Source organism: Lissotriton helveticus, chromosome 5_1 (assembly GCF_964261635.1).
Source record: "Lissotriton helveticus chromosome 5_1, aLisHel1.1, whole genome shotgun sequence".
Classification (NCBI taxonomy): domain Eukaryota; kingdom Metazoa; phylum Chordata; class Amphibia; order Caudata; family Salamandridae; genus Lissotriton; species Lissotriton helveticus.
Genome location: NC_136065.1, coordinates 1,483,301,242 through 1,483,329,102, shown reverse-complemented (window position 1 = coordinate 1,483,329,102; position 27,861 = coordinate 1,483,301,242). Strand labels below are relative to the sequence as shown.

General features: G+C 43.7%; 1 protein-coding gene across 2 annotated transcripts in view; it reads left to right on the top strand.

Moving 5' to 3' along the window:
• The window catches only part of C5_1H6orf132 (chromosome 5_1 C6orf132 homolog), a 143,344-nt gene that overhangs the window by 104,426 nt on the left and 11,057 nt on the right, over positions 1-27,861 (top strand). For both annotated transcript variants that reach the window (XM_078644483.1, XM_078644484.1), the window contains exon 3: positions 25,234-25,309. In XM_078644483.1, the coding sequence (XP_078500609.1) occupies positions 25,234-25,309 (76 nt within the window). The remainder of the gene's footprint in view (positions 1-25,233; positions 25,310-27,861) is intronic.

The following is a 27,861-nucleotide window of genomic DNA, read 5'->3' as shown; positions in this document are numbered from 1 at the left end:
CCCTGTCCATACTTCTAGGGTGGGCACAGTAGCTTTGAACAGGAGAAGAAAGGTGTTTGCCATGTTAGATTATGGTAGAGGTTCACACTGGGATGGTTCGCAGTAGGACACACGGGAACTGCTGTAAAAGTAGGTATGGTTACCCCAGAGAAATGTATCCCTAATGGACAGGGAGAGGCCAGGAGATCCTCACTCCCCCCCCATCCACAATCCAGTGCAGGGCATACATGTGGCTCTCCCGGGCAGGAGTGCCCAGGATAAAAAGAGGCTGCTGCCCTTGAGACAGCCATTAGAGGGGGCCCACATGTCACTACCCGGCAACTTATTACCATCGGCTCATCCCATTCAAGAAAAGCCTTACTGCAACCTTTCTAACCTGACAGAATAGAGCACAAATACAAGACAACACCTCTTGTGCTAAAGTTTGGTAGAGCAAGAATTCTGATACAACCAAGATCTGACTGAGGTTTTTGTATCGCTAAAGACCCCTCTCACACCTGACCTTTGCTTGACCACCAAGTATGAGAACCATGAATTGCAAAATTAAGACAATCATGTGTTGATAAATGGTTCTGCTTATAACCTACATTTGGTCTTAACAGAGGGTTGGACCGATTTTTAGTGTTGCTGTTATGTTTATTTGTAAAGAGCACTATTGCCAGTGAGGGTATCCTGGTGCTAGGTAGGTGAATGTGGCTAGCCTTGCCTAGAGTTGGGTAGATATTGAAAAATAAGGTTGTTAGATTCTTGCAGAATTCAGGAAGAGAGGTTGAGTCTCTGAGTGGGAGGTCCTTCTGTGCTTTAGGAATGATATAACAGAATGTCCATCCTCCTGATCTGGTTCTGTGTATGCGAGAGATGTGCAAATGAGACTTGCAGAGCAAGATGGCTGGGAGGTTAGTAGAAGGAGATGTCATTATTCAGGTAGGTGGGGCTTAAGTTCTGTAGAGCTTTAAATGAGTGTGTGATGTGTTTGAAATGAGCGCTTTTTGTATCGAGGCCCAGTGTAGGTCCCTGCAGTGTAGAATGATGTGAGTTCTGTGTGGGTTGTTTAGGATGAATCTAGCTGCAGCATTCTGAATGGTTTGCAGTCTTCTGGTGAGTTGCTTGGTGATCCTGGTGTATGGGGTGTTCTCGTAGTACAACTTGCTTGTGACTAAAGTGTGAACGACTATTTTCTGCAGATGGGTGTGCGGACCTCCAAGGTGTAAGATATCCGTCTGAAAACTTGTGTTCTTTCAGTTAAGAAAGAGAAGCTCCAGAGTAGAACCTGTCCTTGGATGCCAATCTCCAGCAGGTGCCTGATAAGGATTGTGTGGGAGTCTGAGCCAAGTGCTGCTGAGAGGTCCAGGAGAATGAGGGCTTCAATGCCGCCTCTGTCAAGGATCATGCGGATGTAGTCAGTGGCAGTGATGTGTAGTTTCTGCACTGTCATTGGGTCTGAATCCAGACTGTTGGTAGTCGAAGAACCAGTGGTTTCTAAGGTTGTCTGTGAAGCTTCAGTTAATTACTTTCTCCAAGAACTTGGTTGGGTATGGCATGAGGGAAGATGGGTCTGTAGTTGGAGAGCGTGACTGGGTCAGTGGAGAGTTCCCTTGAGCAGGATGTGCTTCCAATTGTCCAGGAATGTGGCTGTGACAATACAATTCAAAACTTTTTGGGCAGCATAGTGGCAGCCATAAAAGTTATTCACAAACCGGAAATGATAAACATTTTACATCGTAACAAATTAGATTAAGATTTGACAATGCATAAAATGTCTCAGCTAGAAAGACAAAATATCCCGTGCATTACCAAATTACAGCAGCATATCTCATCAGTGCATCAAAGTCCATGCATCATTATGTAAAAGTAATAAGAATCTAAGAGTGGGTCTGCATTGATTTGGGTCATAACAGTACTTCTTTAAAATAGGGGTTAAAACAACTTTGAATATTGTGAGTAAAAATTGCAGAAAAATAAAATGAAGCATAGTCTGTTTAGAAACATCTTCACACAGGCAAGATATGGATTATCATGATGCTGTGTATAGCCCAGGGAAAGGCGTAACCGGTACTTAACAGTGCCTGATCAAAAACAAAATAATAGTGAACGTTCCCGTCTGCTGTGAGCAGTTCATAGATAATTAGTGATGGTATCTGTGTTGTATAAATCCAAATATCTTATTACCGTTGGACGTATTCGGAGACTCCTGAAACAAGGAGACTCCTCAAGGTGGAACAAAGCTTCCATCACACACCTTTTATTTAGTGAAACACAGGTCGAGGGATCCAGGAAAAAAAGATTCCATCCCTATACGAATATAAACGGTCTTAACATAACCAATCCAGGGCATTTCCAAACCTGTATACGGGGAGAGGCAGTCCAGTATCATATCTCTTGTTAGGACAGACTTAGGGTTTTTCCATATTGATAACCAGTGCAGGGCCTGCCGGACACAGATCAAGTCTTCCAGGTATCACAGCCATGTGGATGAGTCGATGGAGATGTTGAGGATGGGTGTTAGTACTACACTAATCTGTAGGAGCATTTGACCATGGTGATGATGGGCCACAAATTCAGGGTTTGTTCCTAAGCCATGATGGGAGGTTGATAGTGTTTGATTGAAGGTCAAAGTTTCCGTATGTGTAGGTGATTTTGTTAAAGAAGAATTCGAAGAGCTTGTTGCTAAAGTCTAGAAAGGGGGTGGTGTTGCAGGAGGCGGCAGAACGCATTGTGAAATCTTTCATGATTGCTAAGATTTCTTTGCACTTATTTGTGCTGGCATTGATGTGGTCTGCAAGAGCAGCGTGCTTGGTGTCCTGTTGGTGGGAGAGTCTTAGGGTGGATTTGAAGAAGTCTTTGTGGTGTCTTGACTTATTCTTCATTTGCACTCCAGTTGATTGCAGTGGTGTTTCCTCGGCCAGCCTGAGTTCCTCGGTGTAGCAGATACCCGCTGGCAGGGATCTTACTGCTGGGTAGTGCTTAAGGGCAGCCAGGATGTTGGTGCATGCAGTGATCTAGCTGTTTAGGTTCTTGGTGGCTTTGGGCAAGTTGCTGGTGTGTTCAGAGAAGGCAGAAGCCCAGTCCTCTTCTGTAATGCTTTTCTAGCTGCAGTGGGTGAGTTCAGTGTGGGTAGGTCTGTGGTGTGATGGAATGGGTATGCTGAAACTGATGAGGCTGTGGTCTATCCAAGTCATTCTTGCTAGCTTGTCATCTGTGATGTTGCTAATCGACCAGAAAATAGGAAAGAAATTAAGCTCCTGACTGGTCAATAATATTGCTGGTTGATGTAATGTAGATGTTAAGAACGAACGTTAAGTAGCCCACCTCTCCGGGTTTTCACTTACATAGGAAGGGTCTGAAAAGCGACAGGTGTTTTTAAAATCCAGACTGAGAAAATCAAGAGGAAAGTTCAACACAAGGACAAAGCTGGATTGGACTCCCGGACACCACTATCATATGTGTATCCAGACTAATTGTCCCAAGATATTAATGGCCGAATTAGGTTTGAGTAAGACCAAATAACTGGCCTGTTTTTGTGAAGTGTGGAGACAATCTCGGTAATGGAGCTGTTTTGCTTTCTGTTAATCTCTAAGGTTGTAGATGGAGCATACTCTTTCTGTAGGGCCTTAAAACAAAATAGAAATGTTAGTGATGGGACGGCCATTTTGGGGAGCTGCTGGGATAAAATATAGTTATTTTTTTTACATAGGGAAATGATAAAGAAGCAATTGAGCTGCTAAGGTTCATCCCTGAACTGTAGGATGTGTTAAAGAATAATTTCTTATCAACATTATCAAGAGGTAGTATCCTTTTCAATGGATAGGATTGATAGTTGAGACAAATTGTGAGATTCACATGCAGTGTGACGGGTGTAGGAGTTTAGGAATCCTTCCCTGTTGAAATAATTCATTGAAGGCTGATCCTCTAGTTGCGCATGTGTGCTGGGTGGGCATTTTCTCCTTTGGAATGCTACAAGGATCTTGTTGTGAGTTGTTTCTTGCCACAATCTTGGGGCATTTGCAGTGGCCTAGCTAGACCTTATGCTGCCCGTGGCGGTAACTGCTCTTGCCGCACGGCCGCTGGTAAGAGCAGGGGATGTTCCTGGCGATTCCTGTGCGACCCGTGACGGCTGCAGGTAAAAGCGTGGGGGGGGGGTTGCTAGCAATTCCTGCCCAACAGCCGCAGGTAAGAGTGGGGGGACTCACCCCCCCCCCAACCCTCACCCATTGCTACACCACTGGGCATTTGAGATGTGAAGTCAAGTTCCATTATTTGTCTCTGATACCCAGGCTGTTTTAACATAGACCATGTTGCTGGAAAAGGAATACTGCTTTAGTCAGAACTGACTTTTGGTGTTTGAGGTAGTTTTGCAACCAGTTGAACGGTGTATGTAACATGAAACGGTGCTTTTTAACAATTTGAAGTATGTGTGATTGCTTTCTGGAAATCATTTACAGTAGTGCCAACTATTGCTAGATGAAGCCCCTGGTGAATGGAGGCTGCTTTATTGTCGATGCTACTAAGTAAATGCATCACCCAAGCCCTGAAGACTCTTAAAAGTCTCAAGGTGGAATAAAGATGCAAACACACTGTGCAGTCAACAAAACTTTTTGTAAAAATCTCCTGGGGTACCTACAAAGGAAACCATCCTTCTACGCCTCAGCTAGAAAATGTGGCTACAGTTTAGGTCACCGAAATTGCTATGTATTCAAAATTAGGACTCATTGGGAAAAATCTCTCTGACAATCAGACCCATCACTGAGGGCTAAATAAAGCAAAGACTCCTTCAGGAGGGGCAGGGATGTCTGCCCGTTTATACAAGCAATAAGCTTCTAGCTTCATGTGCTGTACCTGCTCCCCCATCCCCTTGACAGGATCTCGCGCCAGCACACCAAAGGCTCCCTTACCGTACTGCATATAGCCATGACCTCTTTTATTCCCTTGGCCTTGTCAGAAAGCATGCACTCCTCCGTGAAAACAGCTCCTTAAATATTATCAGCCATAAACGTGGCTGGCACAGCCAACCCATCCTGTGATCACAGGCCACGCCATAAAGAAATTCAGTAAATTACTTAAGACTCGAGCTAGAGGCTTATAGGAGCTTAAAGAACGAGAATTAGAGTAGAATGTACGATTGATAGATTAAATATTTGCATTGGAATAAGAGCCCTCCCCCCCCCCCCCCTTACGTTTATAATGTCACTTCTGAAGGATACTGCATGGACAGTGTGGAAAAATCCGGTTCACGATGTCCCAAATACTTTCCCTCAATTGTGTCACCTGATATTTTTCATCGCTGGTGTCCCCATACTGCCGATCCTTAAACTGGGAACAAAGTACCCCTTTCAGCACTTGACTCGCTGGATAGCAAGGCAGAGCAGAGTAGGTCAAAGCTGACCCAGGGGGATGCTCCAGGCTATAAACTCAGAAATGATCAATTTATCAAATAACACTTAATGAATGATTATTTTGTCATAGCTTTTGTTTGTTAAAGGATAAACATTTTTAATACATAGAAACGTGTCCTAAATAGAAGGTGGAAAATCCGTGTGGATGCTCTCCTAAAGGGCCTCGCAAACTGTCTGGTGTGCAAAATACATACACTAAATAAAAAGGACAGTGGGCACATAACCCCCTAAATCCAGACAAGAACCTATAGTGCCTATAAGAAATCATACGAAGTAAAACACTTATTAAAAGACAGGTCTGCGATCATTGTTAAGGGGGATCGCAATGTTAAAGCAGACCTACAGCCTTTGACAATCAACGTTATATGTAACACTGTAAGTTTATTGACTAACATCGATCATCAACTATCAGAAGGTCTTGGTTCCTGACAGGGTGAGGAACATGTCAACAACCGAGCAACCACTGAGGACCCAGAACAGGAAACACAATTTCACTTCCCCAGGAACGATTTGCCAATGATGCCAAATTCTCACCTTGGTCACTGATTTTCTCCCTTCTGGGAGACTTAGGACCCCATAATCTTTCTCCCTGCACATCAGGCTGGAGGGGGCTCACCACAACTCCAGGTGGCCAGAGAACATAAACGGAATGACGTGGGTGTTCCCTGCCCCTCCGATAACATCCCCAAAAAATATGGAGATGTTTTAGGCCCCAGAGCATCGTGGGGGAGCTCGTTTGCTCAAAGGCCTTGTATTTGATACATCCATGGCACAGGTGGTCAATATTGACTTTTCTTTTTCTTACTTTTTAATGAACCGGCAGATGCAGTAACCTTACAAGGTGGGTGCCTCTGCCCTCTTCGGGCATCGCCTATCACGTGTATGCCGGGTCCTCACTCCCTGACAAGGGGTTCTCCATGCCAGGCAGTGGAGCCGGCTTTTCTTCTCTCCCTAATGCTTTCTTGTGGCACCCCGGGTGTAAGTGGCTAGTTTCTTACTCCCACACTGGCTGTGGAGACAACTAACCAGGTTCCACCACCTCTAACGGAATAGTCTAAATTTAGCGCTTCAGACTCCATGGGGGATTTAGGTTAGGGAGAGTTCAGGGGAACCAAAATCCTCATGGGATCAACAGGACAAAACGAATGATCATGCTTAGATTATTTTTGGTTGGTCAGGAACCCAATCCCTCTGGGCTCCCAATCAAAAGCATCAAAAAGTGTTTTTGAATTTAACTGTCTTTGTTGCGTTGGGCTCCTTTAGGTACCAATATTGACAGGGCTGGTTGCGTGGGGCTACTTACGGTACACTTCGGACACCAGGGGTAGCATTATGGAGCCCTGTGACCCCCAAAATTTCAAGCAAGGATTCTGGGTTATTTGCGGCAACCTCTCACACTGCTTCCTACGCCTTAGCATCATTTTGGCTATAAGGGACTAGACATGATCTCCTGTCCAGCACTGATTGTCTCTTCACTGGAGGCCTTCTTGTCAACAGCATCCCATGATCCTCCATAACAGGTCACTCTCGCTGTCAACACTCCCCAGTGCCTGTATTGCTTAGTCCTGCAGCACCCACAATAGGATCAGTACACAGAAGGCAATTAAATGTAAATGTATTTTTTAAAAGTGCATAGTTAACTGAAACCATTACACGTTGCCACATTTTATCTGGTGATACAAAACGCACAGTTTTAAAAAATAAAACCAGGTGCTAGTTTTCAACAATAACATTAATTTTAAACAATCCACGTTCTTAAAACTGTTAGTGACTAAACGTGTTTATAATTTCTTTGCTGGCCAGCTTATAAATAATAAAATGACCGTACGTATCATCACAACGCATTCTTAGCATGCGCTTGGGACGCAATTAATAAAACTGAGATGGCTCCATCTGTCAATGTGATCTTATTGCTGTCCAGTTAATGGAACTAAAAAGTACTAAAGTGACAGTGCATGTCTGTAAGCGTCTTTTCCAGCAGACCTTTTACCTTTGTACTAAATATTGCCAAAAATTTGGCAAATCTTGCATTTAGTTGCATGTGCTATCATGAGGGCTTGTATACATGAGCATATCTTTTCTTGATTGAAAATCGCTCTTAACAACACTGCATTCAGGAAACCAGATGGGGCAGGTGCAGAGAATATGAATCATGTTTTTCCCCAGAGTCACAGAGTCTTCAAGATTCACTGATGGCAGTTTTAATCCAAGAAGGTGCTGGATCCAAAGTTGGATGAACACCTTACTTTAGACTTCTTAACTGGAGCATTTGTATGATAAGAGTTCCCTTGATCAAAATAGGGCTGTGGCTTGAGACTGCTGTAGGCTTTCTCTTTGCTAAAGTTGATTGATCCTGTTGCAGAGAGCAGGTTTTTGTTATGGCATTACGTTGTTTCTTAAATGCGTAGGTGACACCCCGATATCCCACAAATTGGAATTTTGTAGAGCTTGGACTGCTTCTTGTAGTGCCTGGCTAAATTAAGAGCTTCAGTCAAGAGAAGTCATTGGGATCTCCTTTACGTGGTACTCCCAAAGTACCACCCTCTACTGGTCCTTGGAGCAGTCACAAGAGAGTCTACTGAAGTCCAGAATACAAGCCAAGAGTCCACAGGTACGGACAAGGGTGCATCAATTCTGGATGGTTCAAGCACCAGTTTTGCAATCCTTTCCTCAGACGTGCAAGGATTTAAAAAGGGAGATAGTTTATTTTGATTAGACTGGCACCCAACCACCCTGGTGGTGTCCCACCATCGTTCCACCCCTTTATGACACTCAAAGGACCAAGCTTACTGCCTGCACTGTCCATGAGTTGCACTGTGGGACAGTTTCAAGGTGACAACTCCCTCTGAAATCATAGCACGTTTCTTGGCTGAGCCAAGCTTTGCCTAACCAAGCCTGCCTGCTTCAATAAACAAACAAAAAAATATTCATGAAGCACAGCCCTTACGCTAATGGGTCTCCTGGTGCTAGTACCACACATAAGAGTTATTGTAGCAGACCTGCACCGTGCGGCAAACTCAAGTACAAGATGCACTCAAGTGGATGGACTCGTGTGGAAACCTAGGGGACTGAAAGTGGAAACCATGTCCTGGAAATCTTTTTACGGAGCAAGAAGGATGGGTGGGGTTGGTAAGGAATCTACAGCTAGAGAGTCTCTACCAGATCAGGTGTTACCTGAGGTAAGTAACTTGTTCATCTGATAGGGACTTCTAACTGTAGATTCCTTACCCTCGAATAGATACCCAAGCAAAACCTCAAGCCTGTGAAACAATTTCACACTAAGAAGTCCTGCAGGGACTAACAGGCACAATTCCCATCCCGAGTGCTTGGTAAATGTGTTCATAGATACCCACATTGCTGCCTGGCAGATGTCCAAGGCCAGAACTCTGTGTGCTAAGGCAGTGGTCAAGGCCTTAGCTCTGGTGGAAAGAGTATGCAAGCCCTCAATGGGTTGCTTCTTGACCAATGCGTAGCAGATTTTAATACAGAGCTTGATCCAATGGGAGATGGTCCACTTCTGTAGGGCCTTTCCATTTTTTGTTCCTAAATACCTCACGAAGAGCTGGTCATCCACTTGAAACTCTTTTGTGTTGTCAAGATAGAAATACAAAGCTCTTTTTGTGTCCAGACCGTGAAGTCCCTTTTCTTCCTTGGAGGGATGTGGTGGAGCATAAAAAGTAGGCAGGGTGATGAACTGGACTACAAGAAAGGGAGTGACAACTTTGAGCAGCAAGGAAGCTCCAGTCCATAAAACCAGCTGGTCTTGGGTAGATGATCAGGTATAGAGGGTTGGATGACATGGCTTGAAGCTCACAGGCCCTACGGGACGATGTTGCCACCAGGAAGGCCGTATTGATGGTAGGAAGCCTGAGAGGACATTTGTGCAATGGCTCTAATGTAGCACACATCGGAACAGTTAAGACAAGAATAAGGTCCCACTGAGGCATGAAGAAAGGCAAAGGTGGAAACATGTATTGCAAACCTTTCAAGAACCTATTTACAATAGGGGATTTTAAGAGGGGTGGTTGATTATGCAACTGCAGAAATGCTGAGCTAGGAGAAAGATGGCTCTTTACGGTGCTCAGGGCAGAGTCCTGCTGGGCAAAAGGATGGATAAAGAGAAGAGCCCGAGAAAGAGTAGCAAAAAGGTTCAATCTGTTTCCCTGCACGCCATGGGTGCAGCTTAGTGACCGCTTTTGGGGGCGAGGGCACTACAAGAGATTTGTTGAGTTAGACTGAAAAGGAGGTGTGGGGAGCACTTGATATCTTCTTTCCTCTAAAACTTACTTCAAATGATGAGAAGCAGAGGTATTCCTCCCAGTCCTTTGTCACGTGTGTGGAACATCCTTTAAGACAATTTGCAGGGAGATGCTTCTAAAAGGTACAGAGATTTCATCAGTGCCCCCTTCCTCTATCTGCAGAACACGACTTTACTTTAATTAAGGTGAGCACATTGTGTTCAGGAGGCTTTTGTCTGCTGGCTTGGGCAGCTAACCAATTAATTCTTTCAACATGGACGTTCAGTGTATGAATCTCATTAAGGCAGCTCAGGGAAACCAGCAGAATTATTTAATATGTGACCCCAGATAAGTAAAAATGTGCTCATTTGTGTTTTTGGCCGATTAATGTGAGTACAAGACACCTACTCCGACCTCTATCACATAGGGCGGTTTGGAGATCGTAAAACACAATTTATGCACATATAGTTTACAGTGAAAACACTTTGCACTGTATCCAAAATGTGATAGTGGAGTCGCTCTTGGTGTCCAGTCAGACCATATTAATTTTAGTCTTGGCCTCATCTGTGAGAGTGCTGCCTTGGCACAGGTGTTAGCCTAAGACAGACAAAACATCCTCGCTCAATCTGCACATTTGTGGATATGGCGATGCACACGTTAATGGGTAACCTACATAGAGCCTCTTACAACAGCTGGACAGCAGCTGACCTTGCATTTTAAGGTTAGACAAGGAGGTTACTGCTCAAAACCATTTTACCATCGGGGGTACAGTTGGTGAGAGAGACTTTCTTAAGATGTGCCCCACAGCAGTGGTCTAAAACAGGGATCCAAAAGTGTAAAAACCGGGTAGGTTTTATGCATTAAAACCTACTTCTGCGAAAATGCAAGTCTGCACTATTTGTGTTATGAGTGGGTGGATTTATCGCATATTCCGGAGAAATACCTTTGTCATGAGCGTGTTTTGTAGAGACTTTTGGAGGCATGGGCAAAGTGAGCACCTGTCCAGGGACCCTGAGAAAGTGAAAGTTCCCTCTCTCACCTTTATTTACCAATCTCAGCCTTTCACGCATTAGTCAATATTGTTTCGCGTCATGGGTAATAAAACAACGCAAAGTTTTCCTATCTCGAGCCCGTAAAGAATGTCCTGCCTAGAGCTCTCAAAATGCTTACGATGACTGTGTGCACGTTTGCAGTGTGTGCATTCAATCCTAAACCATATATCACAGCTGGTCTCATGCTAAGGGCATGGAGCTCTTTCTTCCTGGAAAAGCCATCAGGACATTTCTGAAAACACGAGACTCGACTTTAAGTGGATGTCGGGAACAGCTAAGGTGACACGTCTGGAACTGTGAATCGGCGCCAGAATGTGTGGGCATGAACTATGCACATACCACAGTACTTGTACATGTCCAATCCTCAGGGCTGAGAGGTGCCAATGAGGAAGGCCGAATAGTGTAATACATTCCACAATTGGGTGCCAACATAAGAGATCTCGCCCCTTTTTGGCATCCGGGGCCTGATCAAGTTCGGGATCTAAGGAGGCCTGTGTGGTCCACATGACCATTCCAGATGCTGCCGTCCATGCGTCCACAGTAAACATACTGAGTGGTGGGTCACATGTATGCCACTTCTGCATCTAGATTAGACCCTACGCTTGGTACCCACTGAAGAGGGCCGTCTTGCCAACAGACTACAGCAGGAGCAACAGAGTGGAAACTTATAAGCACCAATTACTATACCACCGTTCAACAATCTTGAAGGTCACTACAACATCAAAGGCAGGTTTACAATATTAGCTAGTCCCATATTAGAAATGAAGGAACTGATCGATATTAAACGAAGTACGCCTCAATCTGAGAATAAGTCCCGATCTTCAGTGTGGAGGATGGACATAAACGCGCATCCAGTCTCTGTGATGATGTCGTCATGCGCATGTCAACAAATACTTCCGCCACGTGTCTGTAAACACCTGCATGACCGGGCCGAGATAAGCAGCGGCTGTAGCCTTCCATCCCTCCACCCCGAGCATGCTTCCCATCATGTGTTAAGTGCCCGTTTCAAACAGAAGAGTAATTGCATTATCCGGCAGGGAGGATGCTGTGCAGGGTGTGTGCCAAGCGAGGGTTACCTGCTGCGCCACTTGCCGGAACCTGCTCATCTATCTTTAGGTTGTCGTTTCGCCTGAGTCACGGTGTCCCCGCCCTCTGCATGTTTTGCGCGCGTTATGTTCTTATCGTTGCTAATCACTTTTCAGCGCTATGTCTTCGAGAATGTTTAGGATGCGTTCTCGTTCATTTGCTCGATGTTTGATCTTTGCTAAAAACAGGAGACAGTCAAAAATATTGTCAATATAGCGGTACTATTTTTCAGTTGACGGTGAGTCATTCAAACAGGCAAATGAGCAGGGCACGTGCTTGCTTCCCTACTGAATATTCCACGTCAAATGAGTGGGTGTCAGTTTCTGGAGTTGCATCTTCCTAAAAGGGAAAGTCTGTAATTTAAGTGGGAGTGGTGAGAGTGGAAACAGAGAGCAGACTACAAAAGTCTGGGTGCTACTTTGAGGTGAGGGGGCGTTTTGGAACTGAATTCTGATACTAATGGGTGTGATAATGCGACCTCATCTGGTCGTCAGTACAGAACTTCATAGAACCTGCAAACAAGTATTTACTTCTCTTATGCGTTAAGCATGGCAGCTTCTGGTCTCCATTTAAACAAACTTAATGACTCTATGTCTTTTCGTTGCTAGGAAGGGGTGGATTTTAAATTAGCAGATCTATCCAGAGAAATTACTGCATCCGGGGCCCGACAGGCCTTTTATTCTACCGGGCATTTTCCCTGGTGGGCTGGGGACCCTGCATATCAGTTTTGAAAGCCCAAGGCCGATCCTGGGCCCTCTGACACTTTCCCAGCAACCCAACCATAATTGCAGCAGACACAGGGAGGCTTTGAGAGAAAAATGGGTAAAGGTATAAAAAAGCAATCAGAGAGAGAGCAGACAGAGAGGATAGAGGATTGGATGGATGGATGGATGGATGGATGGATGGATGGATAACAAGAGATTGCACAAAGAGACAAAGGGAGTGGGGCTGATTTGAGCATTTTTGCCAGGGCAGCTTTTTGGTTCACAGTTGTGTAGAAAGGTCTGGTGGTACCCGGTGCGGAAAATGTCTTGTCACCCCCGGCTTAACATACAAATACAAACAAATAGCATGCATCATACCGTTTACGTTACTTACCAAACTCAATATCTTAGAGAAGAGGATGATCACAATGACTCCATTAACTAAAAAATGTAACAAAAATTAATTCAGCATGGCACTTATAAGCTTCAGTAATAATGCACAACTAACTCAACAGAATGACGTGGGGGGATTAACCGGCACAGCAGTGGATAGGATTGGTTGCCGGCTGAGTCACCAGTTGTTTACGTCTCGCTCGAGTACAAACTGCAGAGACAGACTTCGGCGGAAAGAAACACCCCCTCCCCTTCCTTATGCATATGCTCTCCACTACACAGCGTCTAGTTCAGCCGCGTTTCGTTGCGTTTTGTTAACTGAATAAAAAAGTTTCAATACGTATTATGTTGACGTGTTGAGGTTAATTAATTGTCAGACGAAGTTATTAAACTCATTTTAAATATTATTTTTTCAAAAAAGTGTCTTGAACCCAAAATTCTTTTTTTTTTTTAATCACATATTTTTGCCATTTTGTCACCCCCCTCAGTGATGACACCCGGCACGGCCTGCACCCCCTTCCTACTTCATTGTGGTTCCCTACTCCGGCCCTGATTGGATTTGCCTATTTTCTGGGTCTATGAACCTAAGTTTAATCTTAATTCGGAGTCTCAATGACCTAGTTTAACTACACAACCAGGCTGAGCAAGCCAACTCATTTTTCTATGTGGTTGTGAAGAGATGATTCAGGGACCAGTAGGTAAAATTCCCTGAAGATTTTTTTCTTGAGATATGTCCAGCTGAAATCTTTCCTCGTGGATGTCCAGAGTCAACTGTTGTCGTGGTTGACAAGGATGCAATAAAAAAACGCTATTGGATTGTGGAATGTAGATCATACCAAATAATAACATAGGAGAAATAAATAAACCATTGCATATTTATACATCACCTTTTCTGTTATATCAAGATGAACAAAAACAAACCGACTTGGGAAAAGCACAATACATTCACTTACAGAGAAATCCATAAAGTGGCTAGTCATGGACAATCCTAGCAGAATATATGTTTGTTGTGATTGGGAGTATTATTAACAGGGGGCGATAGCGACACATCAGAGCAAGCACTCAAGTTAAAGCTGTTAGGTGATGTATTGTTGGCAACACTCACAGGTGAATGTGGCATGGAACAGGAAAAAGTAGCGTTGAATGGTGATCTGAACCTGTTCAGTATAGTACCAGAACTTGACGAAACGGTATCCTGTGATTGAGGCCACCAAGCGCCATCAAGAGCATTGCCACCATTAATAACGTCGCTGACATTCCTCTTTCTGGCATTGAAATTTTGTTTTGCCTCTCAAGGGGTAAGTTTCATCAAATACTTCATGCTCCACCAAACCTTCCCAGAAATTAGTAAAGACCCTTTTGATTATTTCGCCGCTTGTACTCCGCCCATGAATTTAGTTTCTGCCTTTATGAATTTAGTGGTTTTTTGATGAGGAACCAGACTCACTCTAAGAACTTTTGTCATGATGTTTATACCAAATGTTTCCTTAGCATGAAGCTCTAGTACAACCACTATTTGTCGTGGCATCTATAGAATCCTGTTGACAAAGAGTGAATGTGGGGGATTCCTTTTTTAACTCCAAGATCCGTTCAGGACACACCCCGGTCCATGGGTCTCTGTTGCACAGCAGCTTAAACTGAGAGACCCCAGTGGTACTTTGCAGTGTCACATGATCAGACTAAACTTTTTGTCGTAAAAACAATTCAACATGTGTCAAGTTGCAAGAGCAGTCTGGATTCCCTCCTTAAGGAATATGCTTATCCTCTCAACTAAGGCATTTGAGGTGGGAGAGTACAAAGCAACTTGTAGGTGTTTGATGTGATGCGAGTTAAGGAAACCTTCCATTTACCTGGAGAGTATGGTTTGTAATTGATGTATAGATCAAAGTGTGTGTCCCCCAGGAAAGCTTTACATTTCTCTACTGCTCAACAGCATGCAAGTGACTCACACTCAAGGCTGCTGTAAGTAGATTTAGTTTTTTTGAGGCAGCGTGAAGCAAAAGCAGTGGTACATTCTTAGTTGTCTACAGATTGGGACAGAAGCGCTCCTAGCCCAATTTGACTGGCATCAACAGTCAACAAGCATTTATTACCAGCAATAAAAGGTGTCCGGGCAGTAGCAGAGAAAATGAGTCTAGTCATTTTCTTTAAATCCTCATCAACATGGTCTGACCAAACATAATTTCCCACTTTTTGAGTCAGTTGCACATAGGCGCTATAATAAAAGGATACCCTTCCACAAATTGCAAATAATATTCAATGAGATAAAAAACAGAACTAAGAGTGTCCTTGTCCCTGAGTGCATCTACTTCCTCAATAGCTTTGTCTAAAGAAAATGTAGGTCCTTTACCTTTTTCACTAATAGTGTGACTTAGGTAGTAAACCTCCTGTGCTAAATATTGGCATTTGTCATGTAGTAAAGCGATACTGTATTTATTGCTTGAAACATTAAGTACTTTGTCAAGAGTTGTGTGATGTTCGTATACACTGTTTGCAAAAATCAGTAAATCATCCTGAAAGGCTTGTGCTCCTCTTATGTATATTAAAATAGTGTCCATCAGTTTCTGAAAAACACTGGTCGCTGGTACTGAGGCTTACAAGTACTGGTAATCTGCAGTACTTGTAGGCACCAAATAGTGTAATGAATATAGTAAGTTCTTGAGATTCCGGAGCTATAGGGATTTGGTTGGAGGCAGACCTCGGGCCAAGCAGGTTAAAGAATTTGTCTTGCCCAAAGTTGATTTGCATTCTATGTATTTTGGGTAGTGGGTGACCATCCATGAGAATATTTTTTTTTAATTGTGTAGGGATCAACACTGAAGCGGATCTCGTCTGATTTATTGGGCACAATAATAACTGGGCTGACCCATTCCGCTGAGTTGATGGGTTGGATCATAACATCAGCACCCTAAGTATCAAGCAATTTCTTGAGTTCTTCCCTAACACTCAATGGAACCGGTCTAACCTTCGCTACCATGGGAATGGTATTATTCTTTAATCTGATTTTGTCCACACGTGTTGATAACCCTGGTTTTATGATTGAAGCTCTCAGGAAGATGTCAGGAAATTTGTAACCAAGTCAGAAATGATGTGATCTATATTACACTGAAGCATCTTCAACTCTGACTGGTAGGTCATCGCCAGGTACCAGCATGAGTCCTAACCTGGCGAGAGGCTGCCAGCCACCTATGAATCTGCCCTTCCTGGCTACATTCATTTTAATTGTGATGGTGCGTCCAAGACACATCTGTCTGTAAAATAGCCAAACATATCAATAACCTGCTCCCGGTATGTGTTGAGGTCAACCTCAGGAGCTGTCAGGGAGTGGTCTGCCCCACACTGTTGAAAGAATAAAGAGGTTGAAATTATTGTAATGGGAGCACCTGAATCCGCTAGCATGTTTAGCATTAACTTAAAGCCAACAGTGACTTCACATAAAGGATTTTTAACTTTGCTGACATCAGTAACAACATCTAAGGGTAGCATTAAATCCGACAAATGACAGAGCAACCCTCTAAAGTAGCATCCAAACTATTAACCTTCACAGATACGTCAGAACTTCTGTAGTCTCTGTGAAAGTGACTGATGTAATTTTCACTGAACACAGCATTTGCCATGAGCTGGGCAATTAGTATTATTACCGATTTGATTCTTAGAACCACACCTAAAACATATAGTATTTGATGCTCGTAAAGCATTTTTACTACTTCTGTGTTCCACCGAAATGGCATCAGTAGTATTGAGCCTGTACCACTGTTGCAGAAGACATTGATTTCCTTTCTTGAGTGATGATCCTACTTGAAATAATGGAATGTTCCATGCTCTTGGCAGTGTCTACGACTTCTGTAATAATAGGATCTCTACGGGATTGGAGTTTTTCTTGAATTTGTGTATAGGAGAAAAACACCTATAGACAAATCAGTCTCTAATGTACACATCAAATGCAATTCCAAAATTGCATGTAGAGGCTGAATGCCGAAGTTCTGAAATGTACTCCGTCTACAGTTTCCTTTGGTCTCCGATTCCATTTGAAGAAGCTGAAATGTTCCAAAAGAACACTGGGTTTTTCAGATAATTTTCTTTGAAGTCTGGCAATGGCTTGGGCATACTTGCCCCAGTCGCCAGATAACACCGGTTCATCAATCACAAAAGAGAGATTGTCAAACATGTGTTGCCCCTTTTGACCAAGGTGGCTGTAAAGTAATTCTGATTTTTTGTTTAGTTTCAACATCTACCCCATCTATGGCAAAGAGCTAATTTTCGAAGGTACCTAGACTTCCACTTCATGAGTGGTTTCCTACGATGCTGTGAGCATAGTGTGAATTGGACTAAGTAATGAGCAAAAACCATTTTTAAACGTGAGTAATAGCAGTCATAAAGTATGAAGCAATAAATAAAGTTGGCAGAGCAAAAGCTGAAAATGTACATAGGTAATTCTAGATATCCAAAACAATGTTTCTTGTACTAAGCAGTACAATCCAAAATGGCCGTAAATGAAGCTAGCCTGTGTATTGAATGGCAGTCCAATCCAAGAAGGCTGCCATTGCAACAGTGTGATGCCTACTATCTGGAACTCAAACCAATGCAAGATGGATGACAGTAAACTGGAATGTGGGTGACCCAAGTAGCAGCAGAGGCATAGCTTGAGTCCGCTTAAAAAGTGATTAATTACTCCAATTATAGCCTGGACATAGCCCAAACTGCAATCAGTTTACCCAGGCACTAGAACAACACATAGCCGTATGTAATGTAAAAGGCCAGGTTTAACCTTGCCCGAAAACATGCCACAGAGACTGTGCACAGCTAGTATGAGGGTGTATCTTCAGCTTCAAGCATGGAAACAGCAGCCCTGATAACCAGAGTCAACAGCTGTACGGCAGTGAAAGTGAAATGTGTTGGTGGGCTCCTGCATGTCCACTCATCACTGACTGTGAAGAGGTGAGGCGTAGACCAGCAGGTAAAACTCTCTGAAGATTTATTCTGAAAATGAGGAGCCAATGGCCAGCTGGAGTGCTTCTTCATGGATGTCCATGCTGCTGCAGCGGTCAACAATTATTCCTCGAAGAGGACTATACTAGAATGTGGGATGTAAATCATAATATTAAATGCAATAACAAGGGAGGCAGAAAAAAACATTGCACATTGGTACACTGCTCCTAAATACCAAGGTCCTCTTGATCATTGGTTCAGCTGTAGTTTCTGAAAGCCAGAGCCCACTGTGTTTCTTTAAATCCAGGTACCTCATGGCTATCCTAATTGGAGTAAATACCTTGGAGCAGAGTTCCGAGCCCTACTGGGATAGTATCTAAGATAGCACAATCTGTACTGTGACAGCAATGAACCACAAGCCCGGAGGGTTGCTCTGAGCAGTGTGAGGGTTCGCGTCTGCGGTACCATGTTGTATGTTATTTGCATGCCCTTCTTCTTCCTTTGCTCATTCCTCTTGTTCAGCCTATAGAATGTCATGACTGCATGTAATGTGGTTTGCAGGGAGTTAGGCAGTTGATGTCAGCAGGCTGAGCAGGAAGGTTATCCTGCTCCTGGTGGGGCATACTTTACAGCTTATTCCATCTTGGCTCATCTATACTACTTGTAACTTAATAACAATAAAGTTACTACTTGGAACCAACTACCTGACTTCTTGGAGATTCATACTTTATTACATACCACTGTCTAATCCACACAAGGTACCCGACATTCTACCACTCCTTGAATCGCGTAACTATATGTCTCAGTCATCAAAAGGACGTCCGGCGCTAAATCACACTGATTTTCACAAGGCAAGCAAAATAGGAAAACAGTGACAAAAGGTGAAAGTAGTAAATTAAAAAAAAGATGGCGTGAGAGGCAGCAGCTATTGGGTGGTGGATGAAAGAGGCAATAGATGGAATCAACAGTTTGGAGCCTTCATTTGTAGCAACCCCGTAATTCGGTAGTGTGCTGCGGCAGGCTTCAAAGCTTATTTTTAAAAAAAACTAATTAAGTACTGCTGACAGTTTGACTCTGACCTTTTGGACTATGTTTTGTGTCTCACTAAGAGGCCGAGACACCTGTGCTAACACTAATGATGCAACAGCATGGTCAAAGGTCATGTGGTAGTACAGCCATGATTACACCTGTTTCTCTGTATTTTTACTATCAGAGCACTCATCCCACCGACCACCCGTTTCCTACTCCCAGCAGCATCTTCCACTCCAGACACATCCAACAAGAGGAAATTGGAACTTGGACCATGCAACAGAAAGCATGCAGGTCTGTGGGCCTGCATTGACAAGCCACTGTCCATTCTTCTCCCTTTTTTACATCCCTCGGACATAAGGGATGGGAAATGTATAAAGCTTTATACTAGGGTGTCAGACCACCGGGACAGTGGACAACACTACCCAGGCAGACGTAAGGGCACTGACCTGGAGCCGAACCTGCCCACAAGGTTGGTGGCTGTAATAATGCTTCTCAAGTCAATAAAACTTTATTTCGGCCATCAAAGCCATAAAACGCACACGATCATAATATTGAGTTCATATTTAACAGTTCATAAAATTACCATAACTATCTGACATATATAAAATAAGGACTCAAATTGTATATTACATTGATGGATACAACGATTTAAAAAGCAGTTATCCTCATACATGAGGGAGGAGCCCGCCTGTGGGTCAACCACAGTGCGCACAAATTCGTATCTAAAGTACATGCCTACACAGGCTGGCAATGTAATCCGAGCATACAAAGGGCAATACTATGTCTGCTTGTGCTACTTGTATCTGGCCCACTTAGGTCTGTCTTGCATAGTGCCACATACCCTGCCAGAATCGGGGCCATTTGAAGGGCGGCTGGCCACCTCAACTGACCACACACCAATTGGGACTGGTGCTAACCTGCTCGGGTATTGGGAGCCTTATCAAGTTGGGGCCCGCCTAGGTGGAGGGTAGGAATCAAAGCATGGGGGGCTTTTCCCAAGGTGCGCACCGTTAGGATGCTTAGTACCAACTTCACTAGAATCTTCAACGCTCTCAAATTAACCAAGCAGGTTCTCTCAAATGCGCAGAAGGTACTTTCTTGGGCATGCCATCTTCCTGCCTCTGCAATCATCCTCTGGTCCAGGCACATAGGCTTCTAGGTCCTACCCACCCTCATGTTGCTAAGGGATACCGAAAGAATGGCACATACACCACTAGCTAGCCATTCCATTTTGATCTTAGTGTATTCAAACACTTTCTTTTGAGAATAATGAAAGAGTTGAGCTCCTTGCCTCGCTACCCTGCTGTTCCCTCTCAAGCTCTAGGAAGAAGTGTACTTCTGCTGAGAATACCTGTCTCCATCCCAGCTTCCTTCAAAGTTATCCTTCATCGCCTCAGCACACCTCAATAATTTGTTTTTTAAAGGTCATGTACAGCTCTGGAGAAAGGTGACCTTGACACAGATTAGAAGACTGTACAGCAGACTGAGAAAGTATGTACACCACACAGCCTGGTTCCAGTTGCCTGGTCAGTCTGTACAAAAACGAAATTACATGTGTCTGACATGACAATTCCTCATATGAAGCGAAGTCGACTCAATTCATGCCACCTTGAAATTTCAAGATAATTGGCAGCTATTTTCTTTATAATTGCTTATATTCATTCAGTACCAGTTGGTCAGACTGAGTAGTGTACAGCATTACAGTTCATTCCTGCTTCAGACTCTGGGGACTGTCGATGCCTTCTACTTTTCTTTAGCTCTTGAGAGCTTCTTTGGCCCCAGTAGTGCCTCCTCCATCTTAGAAAGCTTCTTTCTAAAGGTCCAGCCCGACATTTGGGAACCTCCACTTGGACTTCCTTTCTCATTGGTGTCTTGCCATTTGAACTCCCTTCGTTCTACTGAATGTCTTCTGGACCCTCACATCACTTTCTGGTGACACTACTTAACAAAATGGTTTGTTCAGCAATGTAGCTTTCTTATGGTTTCCTGCTTCACATTTTCTCATTCTCCTTAAAGTTTTTCCGAAGAAAACAGAAAAGAGGGGTTTTCAGATTTAACACTGACCTCATTTTTGCCCATTTTGCTCTTCTGGTAGCCTGCCCTGTCTTATAACTTACTACTGCAGTGTAGAGCACTGTAGAGGGTGAAGTGACTAGTGACTCTAAGGAACTTCTGCTTAGAGCAAGAAACCGATCCAATCCAGGCCAACCCAGAATCCCAACTTTCCAGGGTCGGTTAGGTGTTGACCTTTTAACTGGACTATAATATATGTTCCTTTGAGCTCCCAGAAGTGGCGTATAAAATACTATATAAAACAAATTATTAATTTTACTACTGCTAGTAATAGTACTACTATACAAAGTGCGGGGAGTGAATTCAAAGTAGTGTCAGCCATCTGTCCGAAGATGGTAAGGCAGAACAGTCAGTGGAGTTAAGAAAGCCTGGGTTAGAGACCGAAGATCCATAGGGGCAGAGCAGAGGTGGGAATCTTGACACTTTATATGAGGTTCTGAATTGTAGTAGCTAAACTTCCCGATCTGTATCTGCGTTCAACTCTCGGTGTGCCTCTTCTAATTGCAACATATGCAAATAGCCTCACCTGCACTTCTGTAAAAGATAAATAACTCCAAGGCTTGGCAGGCATTTGGTGAATGCAAATACAGTTTAGGAATGCCTGTTTAACCTAAAACCGGAGGAACCGAGCAGGAGAGTGTGCTCAGCAGAGCAGTGTACACAAAGGGCACAGAACAGTTTGCTTCCAGTGCGAGGGTGCAAGGTTCATAGAAGGGGCATTACCGGGAGGATGGGAGTCTGCCTGGGGCTGACATCTCTCTGTAAATACTTATGTTTTATGTGTTTTTGATTCAGCCTTGTTTTCATGTGTGGTTGAAAAGTTTGACTAGCTTGCTCTTTAGCCACAGATTGTCAATTTTTAGGTTATAATTCCCTCGCTGACAAATTTTGATTGTCGGTTAAATATTACATTTAATAAGTGGTAATATTTAACTAACTTTAACGTTTATATTTTGGTGAATCTTTCTTTGTGGGTAGAAGGTCTTTAGAGACAAAATCGTGTTTTTTGTTTGGTTTTTTTTTTGCATGCCAAGACCTCTTGTTCATCTCCTGCAATGCATTTCTCTGAGGAAAAAAGTGGGAGTAGTCGAATATCCCTCACGAGTCATGAGGTCCTGGGCAGATATTCTTACCAGATGTTGCAGGCCAAGGTTTGCTTGGTGGGTTCAGAGGATTCAGTCCTGAGATAATTGTGGTGCCTGTGGGCAATAGCGGGTGACCAATATAAGTGAAGCCTGAGCGTCTGCTTCAATACACCCGATGGAGCTTTTCGGCCTCTTGCTCTATCTTTCATCCACCAAAATCCACATCCACTTGGAGCTTGGGTGGTGCTTGTGTGCAAAGGGTTATTGACTTGTCACAAGACCTGGGAATGAGCGGGTGGCGCCAAGACACAGACAAAGGAAGGCAAACCCTCATGGTTGTTGTGAGAGAACCTATCATTAGCTGCTGCTGAGTGATGGTGTATGTTGCTGTTGCACTCGTACATTCTGGATTGTCAGCCGGGTCATGCCCACAGCCAAAAGTCTAGATAAGGATCCAGAGAAAAATCTGCAAGCAAGGAGACTGATGTCATGTTCTCACAACACCAATTCGTGTCGTCTACACCCCTCCTAAGACAGCCCAGCGTTCAAAGTGCCTCTGGAGAGAGTTGTGGATTACTTCAGGGGCGGCCTTAGGCATGTGCAAGCTGCGCACCTGCACAGGGCCACCAAACCCCAGGGGCCACCACGCCAATATATATCCCTATTATAATAATCCTCTGAGGATGGATACATATTTGCGTGGTGGCCCCTGGCAGGGATTTGGCAGCCTCCGGCTCTGTTCCACTTCCAAACACCCTGACCACCCGCCGCCCCGCCCGGACCCCCTCTTCCGGGGCCCCCTACCCACGCTTCCTGCCCAGGGCCACCATGAGCCTAGAGCTGCCCCTGATTACTTGAAATTCAGAGTCAGTCCTGTTAGGCCCATAAAACGTGCACCAGAAAATACTAACACGTACTATTTACAGAACAAAAGGGTTAGCAGGCATCATATGAAACCCTAATACTGTTACAATTAGAATCACTACTCTACTGGTACTAGTAAGCAGGCATTCATAGCAACTCTATCCATCCTCGAAACTGTCCAGGGATCTTGGGCTCCGAAGCTGCACGCATTTCCGCCTCTTATTTTTATACCTTCTAATGTACGGTCATAAAAACAGAGCGGCAAAAGGTGGGGAATTACGTGTTCCTGCAACAGCACAGGAAGTATTTCGATGTCCTACAGTTCTGCATAACCCCGTCCCTTGTCTTGCACCTGCCATAAGTGCAGAAAACACTCTTTCATTCTGGCCTTCTCTGCAGGACTTCAATCTACACCGTGTGGTCTGCAGACTCTTAATTGCATGTGTTACCTGTAGTGTGTCAAACACTGAAGAATACACCATTTATATTAGGAACTATTCAGATCACATATAGTTGTTTTGCTAGCCCACTTGTTTTTAAAGTGCCTACTCCCATTGAGAAAAACTGCTTGCAGCCTTCCTGTGGTTATCAAAAACCTGCGATTTTTTTATAGCTAAAACCAAACTTTACAGAAATGTATAAATGGCAGATTTTCGACTAAGATTGTTTAAACTTTCCTCCCAAGTTAGGCCTAACGCTGGCTAGTAGAGTTCATTCTCCACCAACAGATCCTGCTAGTGTGTTTTATGTTCAATGCCTAAAGGACTACAACTACAAAGTACTAACGTCAGGTGTGTACGACTATCTAGTTTATAAGCTGCAAAATAAGACCTAGGATGTATAAGCCTTTGACATAAAAGTCCATGCCTGGAAAGAGTGTCTGCAATGACCTGGAGGGAAGTGGTCACCCTGGATCCTTTCTTGATAAGGCCTGAATATGAGGCTTAACTGCTGTTGCTTTTCCATCTCAATTCAGTGCTAGCGGCATAGCTCAGCACATGAGTACTTCGTAGGTCCTGAGTGGAGCTTAACTTCCTCCTGGGTGTGCTGAGGTCTCTGCCACCGCACTCCCTTGCATATAGATAGACATATATACACAATCATTATCTCCAGAAAATGCAACTAACATGAATTGCCCCTTTTCTTAACATCTCATGTGGGTAAACATGTTAAACAATGAACCGTCAGTGCCCCTAAATCAAAATACATTTTAGGGAGATACAAACCATAACTTCTTAAATAATGTATTGTATAGAGGACCCTCTTTCTATTGTGCGTTTGCTGCAGATTATTTCGTGCAATTAGCTTTGAACAAATCACAGGCACGGCCTATAGGAATGTCTGAACTAATTATTTCAGTGAGAATTTCGTTCTCCTGTTCCATTACATATGTTCAGCAGACATTTTGCTGGAATTTTAAGTCACTGAAGAACGTGAAAGGAAAACTTTGTACGTTCATTATTTAATCGGTGTGACTTCTCCCCCATGCACCACGAATTGAAGTTGTATAGCCAAAATTCATGTGGGGGGGGGGGGGGACACAGCAAGCCTTCTGGTCTGAAGACAAAGAGGGCGAACAACATGGAGTGGAGGGGGAGAGAGGGGCCACAAAGTGGAAGATTTCCCTTCCCTTTGCAGAGACCCTGCCTATTCCCCGTGGGAGAGATGTTCGGCCTCGCTTTGGTTGGTCGCTTAGTGCTGTTCACAATGGACCTTTGTGCCCCACTGACTAAAAATATCACCAGCCGCCACTTCCGTCATGCATCACAATTCCTACATGCTGCAGCCTCGAGTTCTTCTGCTGAAAAAGAAGTGAAGACGTGGTCCAGATCAGCATGTGGCCTCCATCATATTATTTTATAAAGAGCCAAATAGTCAAAGATGCTTCTACTGCTTCTGCTGCTGCTGTGATGTTGGTGATATGGCCTCATTGCACAAAGGAAGCACTGTGTATTAAGTACAGTTATTATTAAATACAGTTATTGCCGTTAAGAAAGGGAATATTGTAATGATGGCTTCAGTGCTAATTAGATGTAACAAAATGGTTCAAATCCATGCTATGAAAGTGTTTCAGAACTGTTAATTGGAGCATCTCATTTGAGCACCTCCTGGGCGGGGCTCCTTGTCGCGTCCTTTGGATTCTTTGTCTTCATTCCTTAGATGGGAAGTGCCGTCGATACTGATTGTTGAAACTATTTAGTCCGTAGCTGTAAAAGTATGTGCCACAGCTAATACTTAAGCAATCTTCTTCTGGTAGGTTGGAAGATGAAGATTAACCAATAGTGAAATCTAAGTGACTGGTGGTGAATGTAAAGGTCACACTACTACATTGGTTGAAATTTCTTTTATAATGTATTTATGTTCCATTTCCTGCCCTTTTCTAGAACTCACATGAAGTGCATGGACTGGCCGTGCCAACTCCATCGGTTCCATTCGGTTTTGTGGACAACACCTCACTAGGTAAGATGGTTTGATCACCGCTTTATAGCACCATGAGAACCAGAGAAGCTGATTGCAATGCGGGTGCCTTGTCGGGAAAACAAAATGGCGGCTGTTTTTATGGTCTGACCTAGTAATGGGCAACAATGTCCATGTAATGTTTCACTTCTATCTCTGTCTTCACTCAAATTAAAAAATGAACGAAGATGTCTCAACCTTTTAAGGCTTTGCTTTTTTATGCTTATATTATTGGCAATCTTTTTTAAACTGTATTTTTGTATAGTATTTCTTGGTGTCAGTAAGTTAAAGGGTATAAGCACAACGAGACATAAGTTCCAGGGGTAACTTACTTCCAGTTGCTTGCGATTTCCCATGCATGTTGATAGAGTGAGGTCACAGGGCATGTACAGCAAAGTCTAATCTTTGCTAGAATGTCATGTATGTAAGCCATTTCATTCTAAAACTTACAAGTTATGTCTTGGAAAATACAGAAAGGCTTGTCTGGTTCAAAGTTCACAATGGTAAAGAGCCCAAAAGAGTGTGAAATTAGGTTTTTGAACCTTTTAAGTTTGACCATAATTGTAATTCTAGATTGTGGGACTCGATTAAATTTGATGGTGCCTTCGGGCCTGTCCAGAATGTGAGCTTCTGCTGTGGCTGGTGGCTTAGTGGACTAATGCGTCCACTGTAGGAGCCTGTTTTCGACCTCAAGGTCACAGTTTCAAATCCCAGCGGGTCCACTCAGCCTTTCATCCATCTGTGGTCGATAAAATGAGTACCATTGAGTTGGGTAACAATAAACTTCAAACTTCTACTATTCATCACCAAGATATACTTTGGTGAACTTGTGGTTTACAAATACACGTTATGTTATGTTATAGTGGGGTGTCAGGTGTCTTACATGCTGTAGTTCTGTCAGCCTAAACTGACTATGTTCAAGTCACCGAGAAACTCTCATCACTAGCACTCCTTGTAAATGTAAATGTACAGGAATTTATATAGCGCAAATCACCGAGCGGTTTATAAGCGCTTGCTTAGGGAACCCGTCCTGGTATTCCCCTGTGAGATAACCCCGGCAGGGTATCCGCAAGGTGAAAGCCAGGCATCCCGCCGCGAGGGGCCGTTGTGGAGATTAAGCAAGCTATTGCCCAGAGTCGCAGAGTGTGAACCCGTGAATCGAGTAGGCACCGGAGCGAGAATTGTCGAGTCCATGGACATTTTAGGACTCAAGACCCCGCCGAGCCGGGAATTGAACCCTGGTCCCGGGCTGACTTCTGCTTCCAGGTCTGCCTCCTCTAAGCAGTGAGCCACACTCCAGCATTTTTTCTAACCTGTCCTTTTGTCCAGGAGATACATATTTACGGAAAAATTCCACATCTTCAGGGCATTTTGAAAGGATATTGGTTGTCACCACCTTAAAGAGTGCCTCCATAACCTTCATGATGTCCTGGAGGCTCTTCTGAAATACAAGTGAATAGTAAGGTTGTTAATTGTGATGTGCAACCAGGGAATCAGTTGTGTGCACTGCTACTGGGCATGCAAGGTGTCCACTTTTAATCCTCTCCTTGCTGTTAGTCAACGCTTTAATCTCAGAAAGGTTTGGTTGTGATGATAATGCCTCAACTTATGGGCTCCTTGCTGCTTTTTTAAGTAAACTCTAAAATATACAGAATTTACCTGTGCAGCTGCTGCTTGGCTTTAGAAAATATGACTACATCTCCAGGCTGTACGGAAAGCTCCAAAAGTTGCCCATCTCCCGGCACATTATTTTGAAGTGCTGTGCATTGCCATTGCTTTGAAGAAGGCATCAAAGCTTACGTGTTATATTGAAGGCCTTCCGTTCCTCTTTCACTCTCAACACTGTTGCTCAGTCATGTTACCAGAATCAAGGTGGTAGTGTTTTGTTCAAATATACAATTCAACCGAAGTCCTATTCAAAGTCTGCCCATTTCCCTAGGTTTTCAACAGCTCCATTTGCAAAGTAGGACAACTTGGATAGTTGGGGACAGTGTGCCTAGAAACCCACCACCGAAAATGAGTAGATGTCCACTGCAAAGACGGAAGTGTAGGATGCCACATGACTTGTTTCTAAAGTTTATATGGCTGGTTTAATTGGGGGCACCATAACTCTGGTAATGGGTATCTTGGTCACTGCCACATTTCAAAGGTAAGACTAATTACTTGGCCAGTTGGTCTCTAAGTCAGTAGTCAGTCAAGGACTGCTTGTGATGGAGACGGTCTAGCATCCTATAGTACCGAACATCTCAGATCTGTATGCTTAATCTTGACAGTTGGGGTTTTTAGTTGCCTACAGGAACCCACTGGGTTGTTCATGTTGATGAGACAGAACTATTCAGCAGGACTTCACATTGATATTCTAACTGCAACTAAAGATTGTAATCCACCCAAACAATAAAGGTGAAAAGAATACGATCATTAGATCAGCTATTGTAGCGGTGAGCGGCAGCTAACTGAGCACCATCCTATCAATGCAGATTAAAAGGAAACACTATTGTGTCCCTCTTTTGATGCGGTTGGTGCACCCAACCAACAGAGCCAGGAATGGTATGTGG